The following is a 15,266-nucleotide window of genomic DNA, read 5'->3' as shown; positions in this document are numbered from 1 at the left end:
CCCTACGACATTCGGCGAAAACTTCGAGGATGTAAAAAGATGTTCAGCGAAGGCGAAGGCCATGGCACACTAAATGGGATATTCTTCGAAGTTGGACCAAACGATCGAGTGAGAACCTCCTTCATGCCAACATTGCAACTCGAACTACAGACCCTCCAAAAAATCATGATACCTCTCATGGAGACACTACTAGCAAGTCGGATCGGGTGAAATTAAGTCCAAGTCCAATTACCTCATTCTGATCAGTCTATGGGATAGGTATGCATGCTATGCTATATATGCAACTGGAATCAAAAACAAACGATGCAAAAATTCGAACCATAATGAAAACATCGAGAATAATCGTAAACGACGCAATGCTCAAGCTGCAAGGAAATGGGTATCTCTAGGCAATTTGATGCTCATGAGAACAGATGAAAGGTAAATGCGATGGACGAACAATGCAAAAAGGGCAAAACAACGTCAAAGACACAGAGCCACCGATTTGAAATGCAAATTAAGAAAGGAGCAAAAAAAAAAAGCAGCGTGCTGAAGCGGTGAATCAAGCTAGGCCAAAGAGCAGGTATAGACGTAAAGAAACCTCATATCACTCAATCATCATGAAGGTATATATGTACGAATGTCGTATGTGTGTATCGATATGTCGATCGATTTAGTTCGTGTTCGTGGCTGCACGTTCTGCAGCAGATGCCTTGTCGATGCGCAACAAGGCCCGGGCAACCGACATGCCCACATCCTTGAAAAGATCATTAATAATCGACTCGCACGCTCCCGGAAACCCCGGCGGCTTGGTCTCCTGTCGTCCCATGCCCGGGGAGATTCGGTCGATAATCTTGCCGAAGGTGAACTCAATACATTCTTCGATCATCTTCATCTTGTGGCGGAACACGAGCAACGACTTGTCCACGGATCCACCAAGGGCCGGGTTCAAGGCGGCCGCATTGCCATCAGGGTAGGCGCGAAGACGTTGGGCGGGGCGGTCGCAGACGCCCTCGTCATCGGCATCCCGGTGTCTCTTGAGAGGATTGTGACCCAGAGAGGACTGGTGGAGAGCCATAGACGATGACCGCGGAGCCATTGCCTGCGAAGGGGAGCTGGTTCTTTCCTCCGCCAAACGCTGGGCAGTTGTTTGACCAAGGCGGTCCCCGACTCCTAAGAGCGACCGGTGCGTTTGCTGCGGGGTAGTATCTCGGCTGAGTGGGCGAGCGAAGGCGGCGAATACATCACTCCGCGTTCGCACTGGAGCGGCGGCGACCTTCGGTTCCTCGCCCCAGATGGCCATCTGCTCCATCTCCTCCGGGGGTGGGAGATTCCGGAGCCAGGTATATACCCGGTTCATGGTGACCACCATATCGTGTCCGGGAAGGGTGACCCGCGCCGCCGGCTGGGCCGTGGTAGTCTCCTTGTGCACCGGTGCAGCGACCGGAGCAACGGGCTTGGGCTTGGTCGGCACTTCCTCGGTCAGGCGGTTCTCAGTGTACTTGGCCCGGTCAATGTCGCTGATCCAATGGTTCAATAGGCCGAGAACTTCCTTGGGTATGTCGATGGTCGGGTGGGGGCGACCTTGTCGGAAGGATTCATAGTAAGCGGAGCGTTTGGCGACGTAGGTATAGATGCGACGACGACAAGATTGCCAGGAGTAGCGACGGCCGGTCCGCATCTCGAGGGTGTTGGCGATCTTAATCCAGAAACTCTTCGGGTAGGCGTGGGCATCGTAGTCATCCATGGAGGCGGCACATAGTTTGACGAGGCATACTTGCTCGGGAATGGTGAGTTGTTTGCCGCGACCAGGGTGGGTGGGTTCCATGGGCAGAATGGGTTTGTCAAGCGAGGTGGATTGGGAGAGCGACTGCGAGGGCGAATCTTTATTCATGATCAGGGCAGTAGCGGTGGCAGTAGCGGTGATAGTGGTGGTCGTGGTCGTGGTGGTGATAGGGAGAGTGATGGGGTCGGGCTTAATGGCGGCCGAGGACTGCGAGGGGTTGATGATAATCTGAGATTGCGGTGTGCTTCTTCCCCATAACGAGTGATCGGGCCGCACGGGGTTCAGGACCGCAGTTCCGGAATACTCCATTTCGGAGAAGTTGACTGGGAAAAGATTGATTTCTTCTCAAAGAGGCACGCAACACACAACACACACATACACACACGTTACGCACACAATATCCTTGGATAAGTGAGGTAGGGCAGAATGGCCCCTGATGGGAGGGGAAGGAAAGAAAAGGAGAAGAGGGAGGGAGGATGGACGGAGGATGAGAAAGGGAAAGGGAAAGGGAAAAAATAGAGGGAAGGATCAGGAGATTTCCAATTTGGCCGCCGCCGCTTGCCCCAAATGAAATTACATGAAATGGAAAAGGAATAAACGGAATAAACGGAATAGAATAATCAATGCCTGAAAGTAAAAGCAAAAGCAAAAGAAACCAAAGGCAGAGGCAAAAAGCAGCAAAAGCCGAGCGGCGAAAACCGCGCCGCGTCCGCGTCAGCCCACGTGATCGGCGGTCGGCGGGTTGATTTGGTCGTTTGGAGCTCAAGTTGGGTCGAAATCAACCGGTCTCTCCTCCATCTCATCCCCATACAGATGTTAATGAACTTACGGAGTTAAGGGAACCGGACAAACACTCAATCAGAAGGTAGCATCGCATCTTTTCTTATGATCGAGTGGTATTATGGACCTAACGGCCTGACCGGTTGTGTTCCGACGCCCCCTCCCCACCTCCAGAAAGCTTCATGCATAAAGAGCCGTGCTATTCCGAGTACAGTACTGTACATACAGTCCACACATCACACACCATATAACCTGTTTGGGATATCCCCATCTTCAAGGTTGCCTCGCATCGAAGCCAGCCCGTCTTTATCCACGAACCTCGGCTCGCTAATCCAAAAATCTCTTCTCCGAGATGATCTCCCGCATTTAGTCTTTGCAGCCCAGAACCTGAATCGACTCCCGATCTGCATTCCATGGATCGTGGTTGGGCAATGAATTACTCTTGCTCTTGCTGGCCACTTGTCCAGCCCACACGGCGGAGTTCCGGGAGCATTCAAAAACCGTCAATGCCTGGTCTGGCACTGGCACTTTCACTGCAGTCTTAGTGTCGTCATTCCAAATTCCATCCATGCTAGTCGCCCATGGCTGGTCCTCCGTCTTTCACGAAACCGACGAATCTCCTACAGGTTGTAGGCCTTCGACAGGGTGGTACAAATCCATGCAGAGTTGAAGACACAATGAGCTTTCCCCTCTTCTCCATATACCCCAGGCTGGTCGGGGTTCCTATATGAACCACGTTGAATCCAGAGTTCGGTTCCAGACAGCCCAGGCGTTCGGTTGCTCTTTCCTCTATACACGAACGAGTCCGCACGCCCTCCTGTCTCTGCAGCCGCAAAATCTTCCCCAGTAGCAACAACTTCGTACTTAATACCCTTGACACCGGCGATTAAACCTGCTCTCGTTGAAAACCAACATGCCACCGCAAACCAAACCTAGTTTGTTGGAGGTAGTGTCATCCGTAGCGCCTGTACCAGGGACGCGAGGTCAGTTCACCGTCACAATCACCCGAGATTGGTGCACTCAACAGTATGTCTGTCCGACTGCTGCTGCTGCGCGCGCGCGTTCGCGAGCGCCTCAACCTTCCCCACTGAGTTGAGTTGACCCGAGACAGTTCTGTTTTGGGAGGGTTCTCTGCGGCGGTTATGTTGTCCGCTGGTCGGAAATTTCTTGAACAGGACCTGGGCGATGGCCTTTATCCCGACCCGGTGCATGCGTTTGTACAGTTCCTCCGGGAAGTCCACCCTGGCGAGTGCACCATTACCTGTGCCATCTCACGGACCTCATCCCGACGGTGCGTCGTCACGGTTGAGTTGAAACGTGCTGCTGCTGCTGCTACTGTAAAGGACCAGAGAGAAACCCCAAACACAACAGCATCATCATCCCTTATAACCACCACCCTCGGCGTTTTCACTTATGCCGATATCTCCAAAGAGCAAGGCCTCACCCACGAGCCCCACCCCCCGTCAACAAAAGCAGCAGCAGCAGCAGCAGCAGCAATTAGATTATCGTTACCCAGCCGACAAACAGAATGCACCACCATCGACGACCCCGTTGTGGACGCCACCCCGGTAACCCGCAAGATGCACTGGGTTGCACCCCGCTCCGCCAACGGGCTCTGGGGCCACCGTCTCGGGGGACACAACCGCGAAGTCTGGCTCTCCTTCCGTGATGGGACCAAATTCTCCGACATTCTACATCTAGCATACCTCGCGGACCTGGTCAGTCTATTTCCCCCCGCCTCCCCTCTGTTGATCATCGTCCTTTCCAACCCCAACTCTTTCCCATACCTTGTCACCACAACCCCCCTACGTATAACATTTTCAAAACCCAATCTAAAGAAATCCACATCCTCCTAAAATATAGCCCCTCCATCCCGCAGCAACCCACACCCCCGACTTCTACGCCAAGCACGCCATCTCCACCCTGTGTCTGTCGATCGAGTTCAAGAGACGGCCCGATCCGTCCACGGAATGGGTTCTGACCCGCTCCACCTCGTATCAGATCGCGCGCGGTCGCTACGATGTGAGCCTGCAGGTCTATGATGAGTCCGGTGCCCTCCTTGCGTTGAGCCAGCATGTGGTTTTCGTCACGGATCTGAAGCCCGTGAGGGCCGGGGGAAGGTTGTAAGGGTGTGATGGCGGGGGCAGGGATGGGACAAGGGGGCCTCGAGGTGGTCGTCGGGTGCGTAAGTTGGAAGGTGGGTAAATATGGTCAGGTTGGTATTATCGTGAACTTCTGCTTCATCATGGTCTTTGAAGCATGAGTATGTTGCAAGGTATTGCAAATTCACTTGTCTTCTAGATTTATCAAAACGCAGCCGGCCATGGAAGCATGACCAATAACACCTGTCACTCTGAACTAGATGAGCAGCAGGAAGACAAACGACAAATGCAGGATTAGAGAGGTTGAAACTGATCACATTCTTACTACTGATCTTGACATGCCAACATTCCTGCTGCCATTCTTATGTTTCGATTTGAAACCTTCAAGGCCGATGATCATACTCCAGATTAGGCGGGTAGGGCTCAGGGCTCGGGGCTAGGGTTGGTTGCTGTTAGGATGTAAGTTAGTGCTAGATACGGAAGAGTATACCTGCATATCTTCTACATAAACCCACAAGTTTTGGCTTTCTCGAACCATGCATTAGCATGGGATGCATTCTTTGAATACATGAGCTGGGTGATGTCTGAGCTTTTTGGTGGTCAGCCCCGCGGTAGCATGTCCTGTTCTAGACCATGGCTCTGATGCATGGAGACAAGCCCGCCATATGATCTATCAACTTCACCCCCTCCCCTCCCCCCTCCACCCACCTGCATTGCCAGCTGTAAAAGCCGGCGCCGGCTCAGCCGCACACACAAAAACCTTTTTTCTCTCTCTCGCCACTTTGTTCACTACTGTACGGGTGTGCCTGATAGTTTGAACAACATTTTCAGAATGGAAATACAAAAGATGTAGGGAATCAACAGCGGGGATAATGATCTTGCCCAGGGAACAGAACGGAAGAACGTTGAAGCGTGAGAAACACAAATCAGATGCCCTACTAAATGACATCACCACCAAGATACGAACCAGACGGGACCGACTCCAACAGATGATCGAACGCATAAACATGCCCGTGTAGCCGCTGCTGGATGTCATCCATGGGATGGAGGCCGGAGTGATTCCGATCGATACTGGAGGACGACGCATGGCCTCGTGGCTCAAAGCCAGAGATGGTCGGCAGGTCAGGCACAAGCGTCTTCTGAGCGCTCTTGTCCGACCGGGCGTTACCGTGTCTGGTGGGTATGAGGGCAGAAGAGACGCCAGCACCACCACCGGCAGGCGGGTCCACGATCATCAGGTCGTTGGGCTCCTTGCCTGGGGTCATGAGCCCGTAGGGCACGGCCTCGCTGCTCTCGCGCTTGAACTTCAGATCCTTCTTGTCCTCCTCCTCGGTGCTATCCTCTACAAAGATCGCCTGCACGAGCGAGCCACCGTGCGTGCCGCTGGTGCCGCTACCGCTTTTCGCGGGCCTAGTCGGCGTCTTCTGCGAGATGGTACGGCCGTCTTTGCGGGCGCGGGACGACGATGGAACGGACTGGCTGGCTTTGGTCACGCCGTTGCGAGGCCCTCGAGGGGTTCGCGGGGTCATGATCCCAGACGAGCTGTTGCGGGCCCGCAGTTCGGTGAAGTTGATGCCTCGCAATTCCAGCTCGCCGCGCAGTTCGTCGGCCATTTTCCGCCATTTCCGGAAGCGGCCTTCGATCGAGTCGTAGCTTGCACCCTGACCGAAAGCTGTGGCCATGGCCTTGTAGTCAAGCTGTATCGAATCAGTTAGATCATGCCCTGGGGCTAGAGAGGTTGGAGGCGGGGCACTGCACTGTACCTTCAATCCGGGGTGAGCCACGATCAGTGATGCAAGGAGCCGATCTGTCGACTCCGGAGCTTTCCAGTTGACCATCCTGTCACGAGAAAGTGAAGAGCTCTAGCACAATGCTTGTGTTTCGAGTCCGAGAAAGCTTGGGTTGCAAACGCACTGGGCTGCCAGGTACAACAAGACCAAAGAGCAGAGGAAGGAATTTGCAACAGCAGATGAAGAGAGAGCCCCAATCCTGTATTTATTCACAGTGCAGGACCAAGAATCCAGACGCCCGGCAGCCAGATCACAAAAGACGCTAACAGATTCCTCCAGCAACCAAAACGGAGCCATCAAAAGTCCCTCGAAATTGTGGTGAGAATCCTACTGTGACCGAGGGATAGGATAGGTAGAGAACCCTGTCCACTGGCGTTTTCTGTTTGTCGGGGACAGGCGGACAAGACAGGGATTGTACGATGCTGTGTCGCAGCGTAAGACTTCCACAAATTCGACGTGTAGAAATGAGATGGCTGAGAAAGGAGAATGATAGGCATACAGGATCTGGAACGGAGCAATGGCGTAGTGTACCTTTGTTCGAATCGGATGTATACAAAACGATCAGTCACCTCCAGAGATGCAGAATCCCGGTCGGAGGAAAAGTTCCAACAGCGGCTGCAGGCAAGTGGATTCCTGCAGCACAGGAACAAATCGAAGCAGTAACACGTCCCCGAGTCCTGTAAGTTATCAAGGAATCAAGAGTAACTTCAAGGAGAACGTTTGCAGATCGTGATGCAAACAGTGGGGGGTGGGAAGTTGTTGAGGGCAGCCTGAGAGTTGTAAGTGTGACCTTGGCGGCTTACACAATAAGACAGGTCCTGGCCACTGTTACCTGCGACGCTGGGTAAATTCACTTGAGCCTAGAGGTGAAAGTCCCTAGAGTGACTAGACCAAGCACTGACTATATACTCTTATCTTCTTCTGTTAAAATTGTCAGAACTCAACTCTCTTCTTCCCTACCTCCTCTTTCACTTTTCACTCTTCCAGATTCTGATCTATCATCGATTTCACTGAAGTGTCTATCCAGTGAGATTCTATACTGTACTGAACCGGGTACCATTTACTACAGTCCTCTTTCCATACTACCTCTCACCCACATCCACACATACACCAAGATGCGCTGGACTCCCGAAGCCGATCAGCTTGTATGACCTCTCCACTCTTTGTCTCTCTCCAATTCCATTTCCCCAGGCAACTAACATCAACACAGCTTCTGCTGAAGATCGTCGAGACGCACAATCTGTCCGTGAACTACAAGAAGGTCGCAGAAGCATGGCGTAGGTCCTCTCCCTCGGCCAGCCTCTCATCGTCCTCAGCCTCCTGAGAATCTACTCTGCTAATCCATGAGCTCTTCCTCATTTCCAGCCGTTGCCGAGGGAGAAATCCCCCCCACGCCACGAGCCATCAGCGAGAGGCTCATCAAAATCCGTAACATGGCAGGAACAACCGCCAGCACCAGCAAAGGAAACAATCAAGACGACAACAACAACAACAACCCCATCACCCCGAACGCCACCCCACGCAAACCTCGAAAGAGCATCGCACCCTCTACACCCAGCTCCACCAAGCGCAAGAGAGGAGATACTACCGTCAAAGCCGAGTCCATGCCAGCCAATTCCCCAATCAAGAGTGAAATGGGAACCGGACCCTCTCCCATCAAGATCGAGGCCCAGAGTAATCACTTCGGCATCGACACTCATGTGATAGAGACCACCCCAACGAGGAAGACCCCCCTCGCTCATGCAGCGGCGGGGGCGGCGAATCAGCTGGTATTTGCCGGCCATACGCTGTACCAGACGCATGGAACCGCGGCTGCTATCCAGGTCGAGCCGAATACCCCGTCCAAGAGAGTGCGTAAACCGGCTGCCCCGGCCCCCGGGATGGTCAACTGGACGACGCACCATCGCTTTGGCAGGGACGAGCAGGATGTGGATGTCGACAGCTCGGCCTCGGAGTACTACCCGGAGAATGAGATGGTTGCTGCGCCTCGCGGGGCGATGATGAATTTTATCTAGATGGTTGTCTTGGGGGTGGGTTGCGCTTTGTTTATTCTCCTTCTCGCGTTGAGCTCAGATTGTTCACAGTCATGTGTATGTACTTTACGGTGGTTTCGATTCAGTTTTTGGAATTGCTTCGCACTGGGAATTGGTACTGTCTTTCCTAGCAATGATGCCGGTTTTCACAAGAATGAGATACAAGAACCGCGATTACAGCTGGATCATAATCTTCCGCCGCTGCTTAATGTAGAACCAAACACCCCAACGTAGAACTGCGAGGAAGTCCATCTCATCTCCCGACATTCCAAAGCACAACCCAGCTTCGCCATCCTCATGATAAAGTTGCAGCCCAAGAGCCAGACAAACAGCATCACAAGACTCGGACCCGGAGCGCTATGAAAGCAACTCACACTCTTTCCATGAGGTAAGCATCTTCGATACTCTGATAGACGGGCTGAGATCCATCATCAGCACCCTCAGCCTTCGAACGCGGATCGTCTTCTTCCATCTGCTTAGACTTGGCCTGTTTAGCGCCGCCTCTCTTCTTCGGAGTCGCCGGAGCCTCAGGATCAGCGCCACCCTCCTCCTTGATCTTGCGAGGTCTTCCTCTCTTCCTCGGCACAGAAGCGGGGGTGCCCTGAGCGGAGGCAGGGCCCACGGCACCGGCGCCATCCCGGGTAGGAGTCGAGGGAAGGGCGGGATGGCCGTCGGCGGTGGTGGGTTCCAGGCAGGCGCGTTCTTTGAGACGTTGGATCCGGCGTTGGGCTGCGATGGGTGTACACTCTGGATTGCATCAGCTCAGATGTTAAGCGGAAGGCTCGGGGTAGAAGTGATGGTTGGGAAGGGCATTCGAGGGCAGGCGAGTTTTTGAAACATACCTGGACCCAGATACTGGGCGATGCGGTCGTAGTCGGGTTTCACGTTTGCAGTTTTTAGGATGGCTAGAAGAAGCTTTGTTGTCGGGTTGTTAGTTGGGTGGCTGCGAGAGGGAAAGACCAAAAGAGAGAGAAAGAGAGAGGAAGCACGCACCTTGGCATCTGCCGTGTTGTTCCAGGTCATGGGCATCTTTTGCAGTGAGGTTTGGGTCTTGTTTTGATAGACTGTGGTGTGGCTCGGAGTAAGTTAGGTCGATGTGATATCCGTGGATAAGTGGGAGGGTTGGATGTGTGTGGTCGGGGAAAGAGGGAGAGAGAAAATATGTGGAGGAGATAAAGAGTGGGAGAAATAATAAAAAAAGAGCAGATAAAGGAGATCAAAACAGGATGTAAAATAGGAAAGAATCTAGGCCGGAGTGTTATTCACTTGGAGGCCGAGTACCAGTAGATGTTACTGCCTGGCAATCAGTACACTAATAGTAATACTCTGCAGAGACTTGATTAGTGAATCCCATGCCGCGAGAGCGATTTGCTGATGGTCTGACCCTCAATATGATCTTTGATTAAGTGAAAACATAGAAAGAGACGCTACAGCTTACTCTTAGGCATAGAAGCAGCTGTCCATTCCGATGCTTTTGAGACCTTGCTCTACCAGATGATGTATGCACTGCACAGACAAGACGAAACAGATGAGTATCGAGGCCAATCAGCTAGCTACCATTGGATATACTTTTGGAGCAATATTTCTATATGAGAGATTCTGTCAATGACGGACGCTTTTTAGAAGGCGTACTATTCCCATAGTGAATTGCCCGTCCTTCTGGAACTGCAAGCTCAACAGTGTCCCAATGTCCCTGGTACTTTCACGTGCCTGAGACCAGCAACTGTACAAATATTCAACGCCGTCTAGGTACGCTTCGGAGTCGATTCATGAGATTTTGGCAATTACTATTTTGGAACTTACGGTATATTCCACATACATTGAATGTCTGTGCTAGATGGTGTGTGGAGGCTTCTGACCATAAACTGCGACACTAAGATACGCCAGGGAGATAAGTAAGCATTAGCCTGCCGGAAAGGGTCGCTCAGGACTTACACTTCAAAGTACGCATGAACATTTGGATCCCGCAGACCTTTGCGCATTTGCGCCAAGAAAACCTGTACTTCTGCGAAGGTCCACTAAGAGATTGTGAGATGCCGTCAGCGTCTATCGTTCCAAATGCTTTCCAGCACGCAACTAGCCCCAGCTCATCTCGAGGGCTCGAATTGGGATAAAAATCAATACGCATCGAGATCTCGTCACTTACCTTCATTACTCGCGTAAGCAACGCCATAGCCCAGCCCTCAATGCCATGCTCGCAATGAACTAGATTCCACATCCCGAGACTCTTCATCCTTTTGTCTCTGCTCCACGGACCCACCGGCAACTTGTACTGGTGCTCAACAACATTCTGAAAGCCTGCCTCTCGCATATAGCCAGCAGCTAGCTCAGCAATACGGAAAGTTTTCCCTAGTTTCTCGCCTGCCTCAAGGAACGTCTTCGACCAGACCGCCAGCACATGATCTTCTGATAATGTCTCGTCCTCTGATCGGAATTGTATGGACATCTCTAGCTGGTCGAACCATCCTCCAGGACGTAAATGTCTGCGACAATGTTGAACGATTATCAGATATGGCGACAGAACGCATAAGAAAACGAAAGACTTACCTGAGGGCTTTGCGGTAGAATTGCGGCCAGTCCGCAATTGCTCCGTACAAGGTACGGGTGTGAATCAAATCGAAGTAGTTCGCAGGATAGATCCAGTCCTCAGATGCATCATCAATCACGAATTGCAGGTTGGGGGGGATGAAGCTTGGCTGAATAGGTGACAAATCCGTACCGATGACTTCGGCAGAGGGATGTTCATCCGCAAAATCACTAATCACAGTACTGGTCAGAATGCATCATCTCACCCAGGCTGCCTCGACACGTACATGGCCCAAATCCCAGTACCCGTGCCAATGTCAAGTGCTCTCTGGGTACATTGTGAGCATAGTACGGGTCGTCTGATAAGGGTAATGTCTTTGAGACTAGCTCAATATACCTGAATGCTATTCCCTGTGGGTGCTAAATGTAACTTGCCATCCAACAATAATGTAAACATATGGTGACTGTTGCATGGTGTCAGCGCCGATTAGCGAATTCTCTACTACACCACTCACGCAATATCTAGCTGTGTATTTTGTTTATCATCATTTGGTGCCCTGGCAAGAGATCAGGTTTTTACAATTAGTCATTAGGATGATATTGGCCGTTGTGCTCACCAGTAAGCTCCGTCCTTGTAGGCATGATATCGCCGTCCATTTTCATAGCGATACGATGTTATCTCGGAGTCTAACGATGTAGTATCACTCGCTCTGTGGCATTTTGTGCTCGTCAGTCGTGTACGTTAAGCATATCCAACTCGAGAGCTACTTACAGCTCCTCCGCATAGTCTGAAAAGTCGTCCTCAAGCCCCTGTAATGAGCTGGAATAAGCGAATGACTCACGATCACAGAAGAGGATGAGGTGCTAGGCGGGTAAGTGCTAGCACCCTTGAGCACTCACTGAATCCAAGATCGCTTCGTCGTCATGACTCTCTCCGGGGAAGGCGGGTTGGGAAATGGCACTCGGGACGGTCAACGGAAGCGTGCTAGTCTGTTGTGTGAAGTCTGCGGCAGGATGTACCTCGTGCATAGAGAGAGGCCATGCCATGGTGAAGCTTGAAAGAGGGGGCGGTAGTAGTGGAGCAAGAAGGATCGGTGCACCGATAGACAAGTCCAGAGTCTACGCTCTGAATTCGACGAGCACTGATCACCTGGTGAACTCGGGGTCGGCGCCTCCCCTGTGGCGCTTGGTCCGTGATTTTAAGTTAAAAACCCCCATCCCTTAGTGGATTGGCGGTAGGGATGATGCACCTAGATACCTCTAGCCTTTAAAGATCACAGAAGACATCCGCCTCGATAAGGCACATGCGATTGGCCCCATACCATAAACAAGAAGTGGGTATCCCGCGCGTCCCCGGCACGACATGTGGGTTTCCCCACCGGCATTTGGACAGGATTAAGTGTTGAACCAGATGCGAATGGACTCGACCTGCTCCTAGCAGACAATGTTCTTGAGAAACTAGTGGACCGGAGTGAAGATCATTGGGTAGGCGTGGATGCAAGGCGTTTGCCGGTGTGGGGTGTCTTTTGTTCGTTTCCTTGACCGGGGCGGGTGCTCCGAAGGAGTACAGGCACAGTCCACGGTAAGGTAAGGTACTTTTGCCCGGCTGCCTTTCTTAGCCCGCCGGCCTGACTTGCGTTTTGATTCGCCGCGGAAAACAAATCCTGAGTTCTCCGCCGGTAGTCAGGGCAATCATATTCCAATCGTGGGACCTAATGCATCATATCTATCACCTACAGGTAGATCTATAAGGTGCTACAGCGCTTCATTCCTATTAAGCAACCGAACTACGTTGATCCATGGACCATTGCGGTGTTGCTGACCGCGAACTCGGGCAACGAGGCGGCGGAAACAGCACAATACGGATTATCTTTCACTTGCGCATTGGGAAGCATTGTTGTATTATTGAATATATACCAGCGCTTCGTGCTCAGTCGCTACACCTTCACCTTTCCTCAAGCGTCGCCCTTCACAAATCTCAACGCGCGTGGGTTCCCCCAGGTATCGCACGGCAGAAATCGCCAGGATCCAGAATGCTTGCCAGAGAAGAAGTAGTAAACAAACCATGCCGACAGCGGTGGCATAGTCGGCCACTGATTGCCTCCTTCAAAGGTGATGTCACGAAGTCCCAGCACCATTGGAGGGACCACATGCTGCAATCGAGTGTGTCAGAAATCCGGTGGAATGAGTAAGGGGCGGAAAGCACAATGAAAGTACTGTACCTTATCCTGCTTGCCTGCCTCGGCCTCGCATTCCTTGTAGACTTTCAGCAATGCGTCCCCGTCATACGGTTCCATAGAAAGTAAACTCGAAATTTCGTCGCTCAGATGCTGGCGAAAACTGGGTGCCATCTTTTCAATCAGCTGCCGGACCACAGACGCCTGGTATTCTGCCGGCTGGGTCTGGCTGCTGTACTCCAAGAGCCTCTTCAATAAAGGCTGGAAGGAGTGATGTTGCTCCACGTTGGTTTCAAGGAAATTGGGAATCCCGACGACTCTTTCGAATCCCGGGAACATCTTCTCCTCTTCTAGGACGTGATGATGCGATACCCAGCCTGCCCACGCGTGGATGAAGAAGAGAAAGTCGGAGACGTCCTGGGGCTCTTGGACAGAGAATGTCTGGAGATAGATGCTATTTAAACCCCTCAGCATGCTGTTATGGGCAAATGCCATTTCGTTCGCGATATAGACGGCGGGGTGTTCTGCCTGCAGGTATTCATCAGCATGAGACAGGTAGCTTTGAAGGAAGGAAAAAGGAACTCACGACATTCCGGGTCTTGGAAGGTGTCTCGATTAAGGGCCAGGGCCCGTCAGCCCAAGGACGAGCTGGCTCAGAGATATTGACCATGGTGCGATCGACAAGATGTCAGTAGTAGGTGGCATGCTGGCTTGATCGAGCTCGACAGGCAGCCATACTTATATACACAGATTGTATAACGGTGATTAGGCTGAATGCCGAGCAGAAAAACTGCCCTCCTAGAGCTGGACATGCTTCAAATTCCTAAAAAAAAAACCGCGTCGAACAGTGCCGTGGTCCGTGATCACAAGAGGCGCAAGCGGTCAAGCGAGCAGTGGGCGAGCAAATATAATTCGGAGCCATGCATTGGATGGCTCATTTATCGTAAGCTTTGACTAGAGTACGGCAACAAAACACTCCGCTAATCACCGACCGTAAGCTATTCGATAGCACAAGTGTTCTTTGTCCAGCCAACCCTAGCGTGGTCGAGTAATTGCTGGGGGAGTAAGCGCTACGGCACACTACGTGCGTTTTAGATCTGTTGGCCCTTGCCAGTCACCATGCCGGCGTGCTTATATCTACGCGGTTCAAGACAAGCTCTCACCAGTTCAGATAGAGAACTGCGTGAGTGCGAGTATTCTGAGATTTGCGTTTAGGGGCAATAAGCAAGCCTAGGCAATTGGCTTGCCCAATGACGCCTAAATTGAGCCTCTCCAGCGCAGCTGTCTGGGGCAACTAGCACTTGAATCATGAGCTATGCCTGGCTCGCAAGGCCCCGATCACCTGTCGCTGAGTACACGCGAGAAAGTCTGCCCACCAATGGTTCGGCAATATCTGGCGTCAATATCGATGTTTTGGGTGCTTTCTCAAAACCAGGGTATGGCTAGGATTCACGACGAGGCATGCGATTCGCGTGGAGCCGAGAATAGTGTATGAGATTCATGCATTTGCGCGAAGTACGGGCGCTGACCACCTTATCATAACAGGCATTATTCATGTCACTCATGTCACTGGACGATGTCGCAGCGGCTCTGTCAAGCAATAAGCCAGGATCTCAAGGGGAAGCGAATTGCTTCGACTCTGGCAACGTCTTGTGCTCCAACAGTAAGGAACACGACTAGATTATGAGTTATTGCTCAAGGTTGATGGCCAGTTATGACGGATATTCGCCCCATTCTGACATGGACACCCTGGTGAAACGGTGCTCGTCGGAAGACAGCCGCTGTATGCGCCCATGGGAAGAGGCAGGTATGTTCGCCAATGAACGGAAAATCGAGGACTGGGACAGCTCCTAATGCGAGTCTCCCTTATAAGCACGACGAGCAAGCTCTTCGCCCACGAGAAAGTGAGCCCATTGTTGACGAGAATGTGTAGACAACCAAAGGCATTAGATGAGAAAAAGGGGAGGAATTCACCGCCTTGCCTTGTCAGTGTCAGCCTGTCAGGAGAAGATCCAGCGAGGGGAAAGAGGGAAACTCCCCGCTTTTCCCCTCCCCACCTTGACATGGGCTCATATCGCTTGTACGAGTCTCCT

General features: G+C 52.0%; 7 protein-coding genes across 7 annotated transcripts; 2 read left to right on the top strand and 5 right to left on the bottom strand.

Moving 5' to 3' along the window:
• Positions 1–652: 652 nt before the first annotated feature.
• On the bottom strand, positions 653–2,074 carry BO82DRAFT_377988 (uncharacterized protein; the record flags this gene model as incomplete). Its single annotated transcript, XM_025637612.1, has 1 exon — positions 653–2,074. The coding sequence occupies one exon, from the start codon at positions 2,072–2,074 to the stop codon at positions 653–655; it is 1,422 nt and encodes a 473-aa protein (XP_025487751.1).
• Positions 2,075–3,219: 1,145 nt separating this feature from the next.
• BO82DRAFT_178555 (thioesterase family protein) lies at positions 3,220–4,709 on the top strand. The gene is made up of 3 exons (XM_025630401.1): positions 3,220–3,571; positions 3,657–4,263; positions 4,409–4,709. The coding sequence occupies exons 1-3, from the start codon at positions 3,459–3,461 to the stop codon at positions 4,670–4,672; spliced, it is 984 nt and encodes a 327-aa protein (XP_025487750.1). The 5' UTR covers positions 3,220–3,458; the 3' UTR covers positions 4,673–4,709.
• A 1,251-nt stretch (positions 4,710–5,960) lies between these two features.
• On the bottom strand, positions 5,961–6,485 carry BO82DRAFT_246753 (uncharacterized protein; the record flags this gene model as incomplete). The annotated part of the gene is made up of 2 exons (XM_025630830.1): positions 5,961–6,344; positions 6,411–6,485. Coding segments are annotated over 2 exons (459 nt in total), but the record flags the coding sequence as incomplete, so codon positions are not given.
• A 764-nt stretch (positions 6,486–7,249) lies between these two features.
• Positions 7,250–8,655, top strand: BO82DRAFT_358223 (uncharacterized protein). The gene is made up of 3 exons (XM_025636229.1): positions 7,250–7,582; positions 7,648–7,714; positions 7,803–8,655. The coding sequence occupies exons 1-3, from the start codon at positions 7,553–7,555 to the stop codon at positions 8,450–8,452; spliced, it is 747 nt and encodes a 248-aa protein (XP_025487748.1). The 5' UTR covers positions 7,250–7,552; the 3' UTR covers positions 8,453–8,655.
• Positions 8,656–8,840: 185 nt separating this feature from the next.
• BO82DRAFT_435803 (uncharacterized protein) lies at positions 8,841–9,704 on the bottom strand (the record flags this gene model as incomplete). Its single annotated transcript, XM_025641063.1, has 3 exons — positions 9,464–9,704; positions 9,313–9,385; positions 8,841–9,217 (listed from the first exon to the last, which is right to left on the bottom strand). The coding sequence occupies exons 1-3, from the start codon at positions 9,497–9,499 to the stop codon at positions 8,841–8,843; spliced, it is 486 nt and encodes a 161-aa protein (XP_025487747.1). The 5' UTR covers positions 9,500–9,704.
• Positions 9,705–10,085: 381 nt separating this feature from the next.
• On the bottom strand, positions 10,086–12,142 carry BO82DRAFT_435802 (class I SAM-dependent methyltransferase). Its single transcript, XM_025641062.1, has 10 exons — positions 11,897–12,142; positions 11,769–11,806; positions 11,614–11,706; positions 11,512–11,553; positions 11,394–11,460; positions 11,284–11,324; positions 11,018–11,227; positions 10,617–10,953; positions 10,406–10,488; positions 10,086–10,343 (listed from the first exon to the last, which is right to left on the bottom strand). The coding sequence occupies exons 1-10, from the start codon at positions 12,041–12,043 to the stop codon at positions 10,304–10,306; spliced, it is 1,098 nt and encodes a 365-aa protein (XP_025487746.1). The 5' UTR covers positions 12,044–12,142; the 3' UTR covers positions 10,086–10,303.
• Positions 12,143–12,876: 734 nt separating this feature from the next.
• BO82DRAFT_358220 (uncharacterized protein) lies at positions 12,877–14,026 on the bottom strand. The gene is made up of 3 exons (XM_025636228.1): positions 13,760–14,026; positions 13,219–13,701; positions 12,877–13,149 (listed from the first exon to the last, which is right to left on the bottom strand). The coding sequence occupies exons 1-3, from the start codon at positions 13,841–13,843 to the stop codon at positions 12,952–12,954; spliced, it is 765 nt and encodes a 254-aa protein (XP_025487745.1). The 5' UTR covers positions 13,844–14,026; the 3' UTR covers positions 12,877–12,951.
• Positions 14,027–15,266: the final 1,240 nt, after the last annotated feature.

Source organism: Aspergillus uvarum (genome assembly GCF_003184745.1).
Source record: "Aspergillus uvarum CBS 121591 unplaced genomic scaffold BO82scaffold_67, whole genome shotgun sequence".
Taxonomy (NCBI): domain Eukaryota; kingdom Fungi; phylum Ascomycota; class Eurotiomycetes; order Eurotiales; family Aspergillaceae; genus Aspergillus; species Aspergillus uvarum.
Note: the sequence above shows the minus strand (reverse complement) of the source record. Positions and strands in the feature narration are given on the sequence as shown.

Excerpts from the sequence above, each read along its gene's own strand:
- BO82DRAFT_178555 (XM_025630401.1), top strand. The coding sequence starts at position 3,459 with ATGCCACCGCAAACCAAACCTAGTTTGTTGGAGGTAGTGTCATCCGTA. Across the intron at positions 3,572-3,656 it reads CGAGATTGGTGCACTCAACA|TTCTGTTTTGGGAGGGTTCT; the intron begins GTATGTCTGTCC and ends GACCCGAGACAG. Across the intron at positions 4,264-4,408 it reads TAGCATACCTCGCGGACCTG|CCCCTCCATCCCGCAGCAAC; the intron begins GTCAGTCTATTT and ends CCTAAAATATAG.
- BO82DRAFT_435802 (XM_025641062.1), bottom strand. The coding sequence starts at position 12,043 with ATGGCATGGCCTCTCTCTATGCACGAGGTACATCCTGCCGCAGACTTC. Across the intron at positions 11,707-11,768 it reads TCAGACTATGCGGAGGAGCT|AGCGAGTGATACTACATCGT; the intron begins GTAAGTAGCTCT and ends AAAATGCCACAG. Across the intron at positions 11,228-11,283 it reads GGTACTGGGATTTGGGCCAT|TGATTTTGCGGATGAACATC; the intron begins GTACGTGTCGAG and ends TACTGTGATTAG.
- BO82DRAFT_358220 (XM_025636228.1), bottom strand. The coding sequence starts at position 13,843 with ATGGTCAATATCTCTGAGCCAGCTCGTCCTTGGGCTGACGGGCCCTGG. Across the intron at positions 13,702-13,759 it reads CTTCCAAGACCCGGAATGTC|GCAGAACACCCCGCCGTCTA; the intron begins GTGAGTTCCTTT and ends GAATACCTGCAG. Across the intron at positions 13,150-13,218 it reads AGGCAGGCAAGCAGGATAAG|CATGTGGTCCCTCCAATGGT; the intron begins GTACAGTACTTT and ends ACTCGATTGCAG.
- BO82DRAFT_358223 (XM_025636229.1), top strand. The coding sequence starts at position 7,553 with ATGCGCTGGACTCCCGAAGCCGATCAGCTT. Across the intron at positions 7,583-7,647 it reads CTCCCGAAGCCGATCAGCTT|CTTCTGCTGAAGATCGTCGA; the intron begins GTATGACCTCTC and ends ACATCAACACAG. Across the intron at positions 7,715-7,802 it reads GAAGGTCGCAGAAGCATGGC|CCGTTGCCGAGGGAGAAATC; the intron begins GTAGGTCCTCTC and ends CCTCATTTCCAG.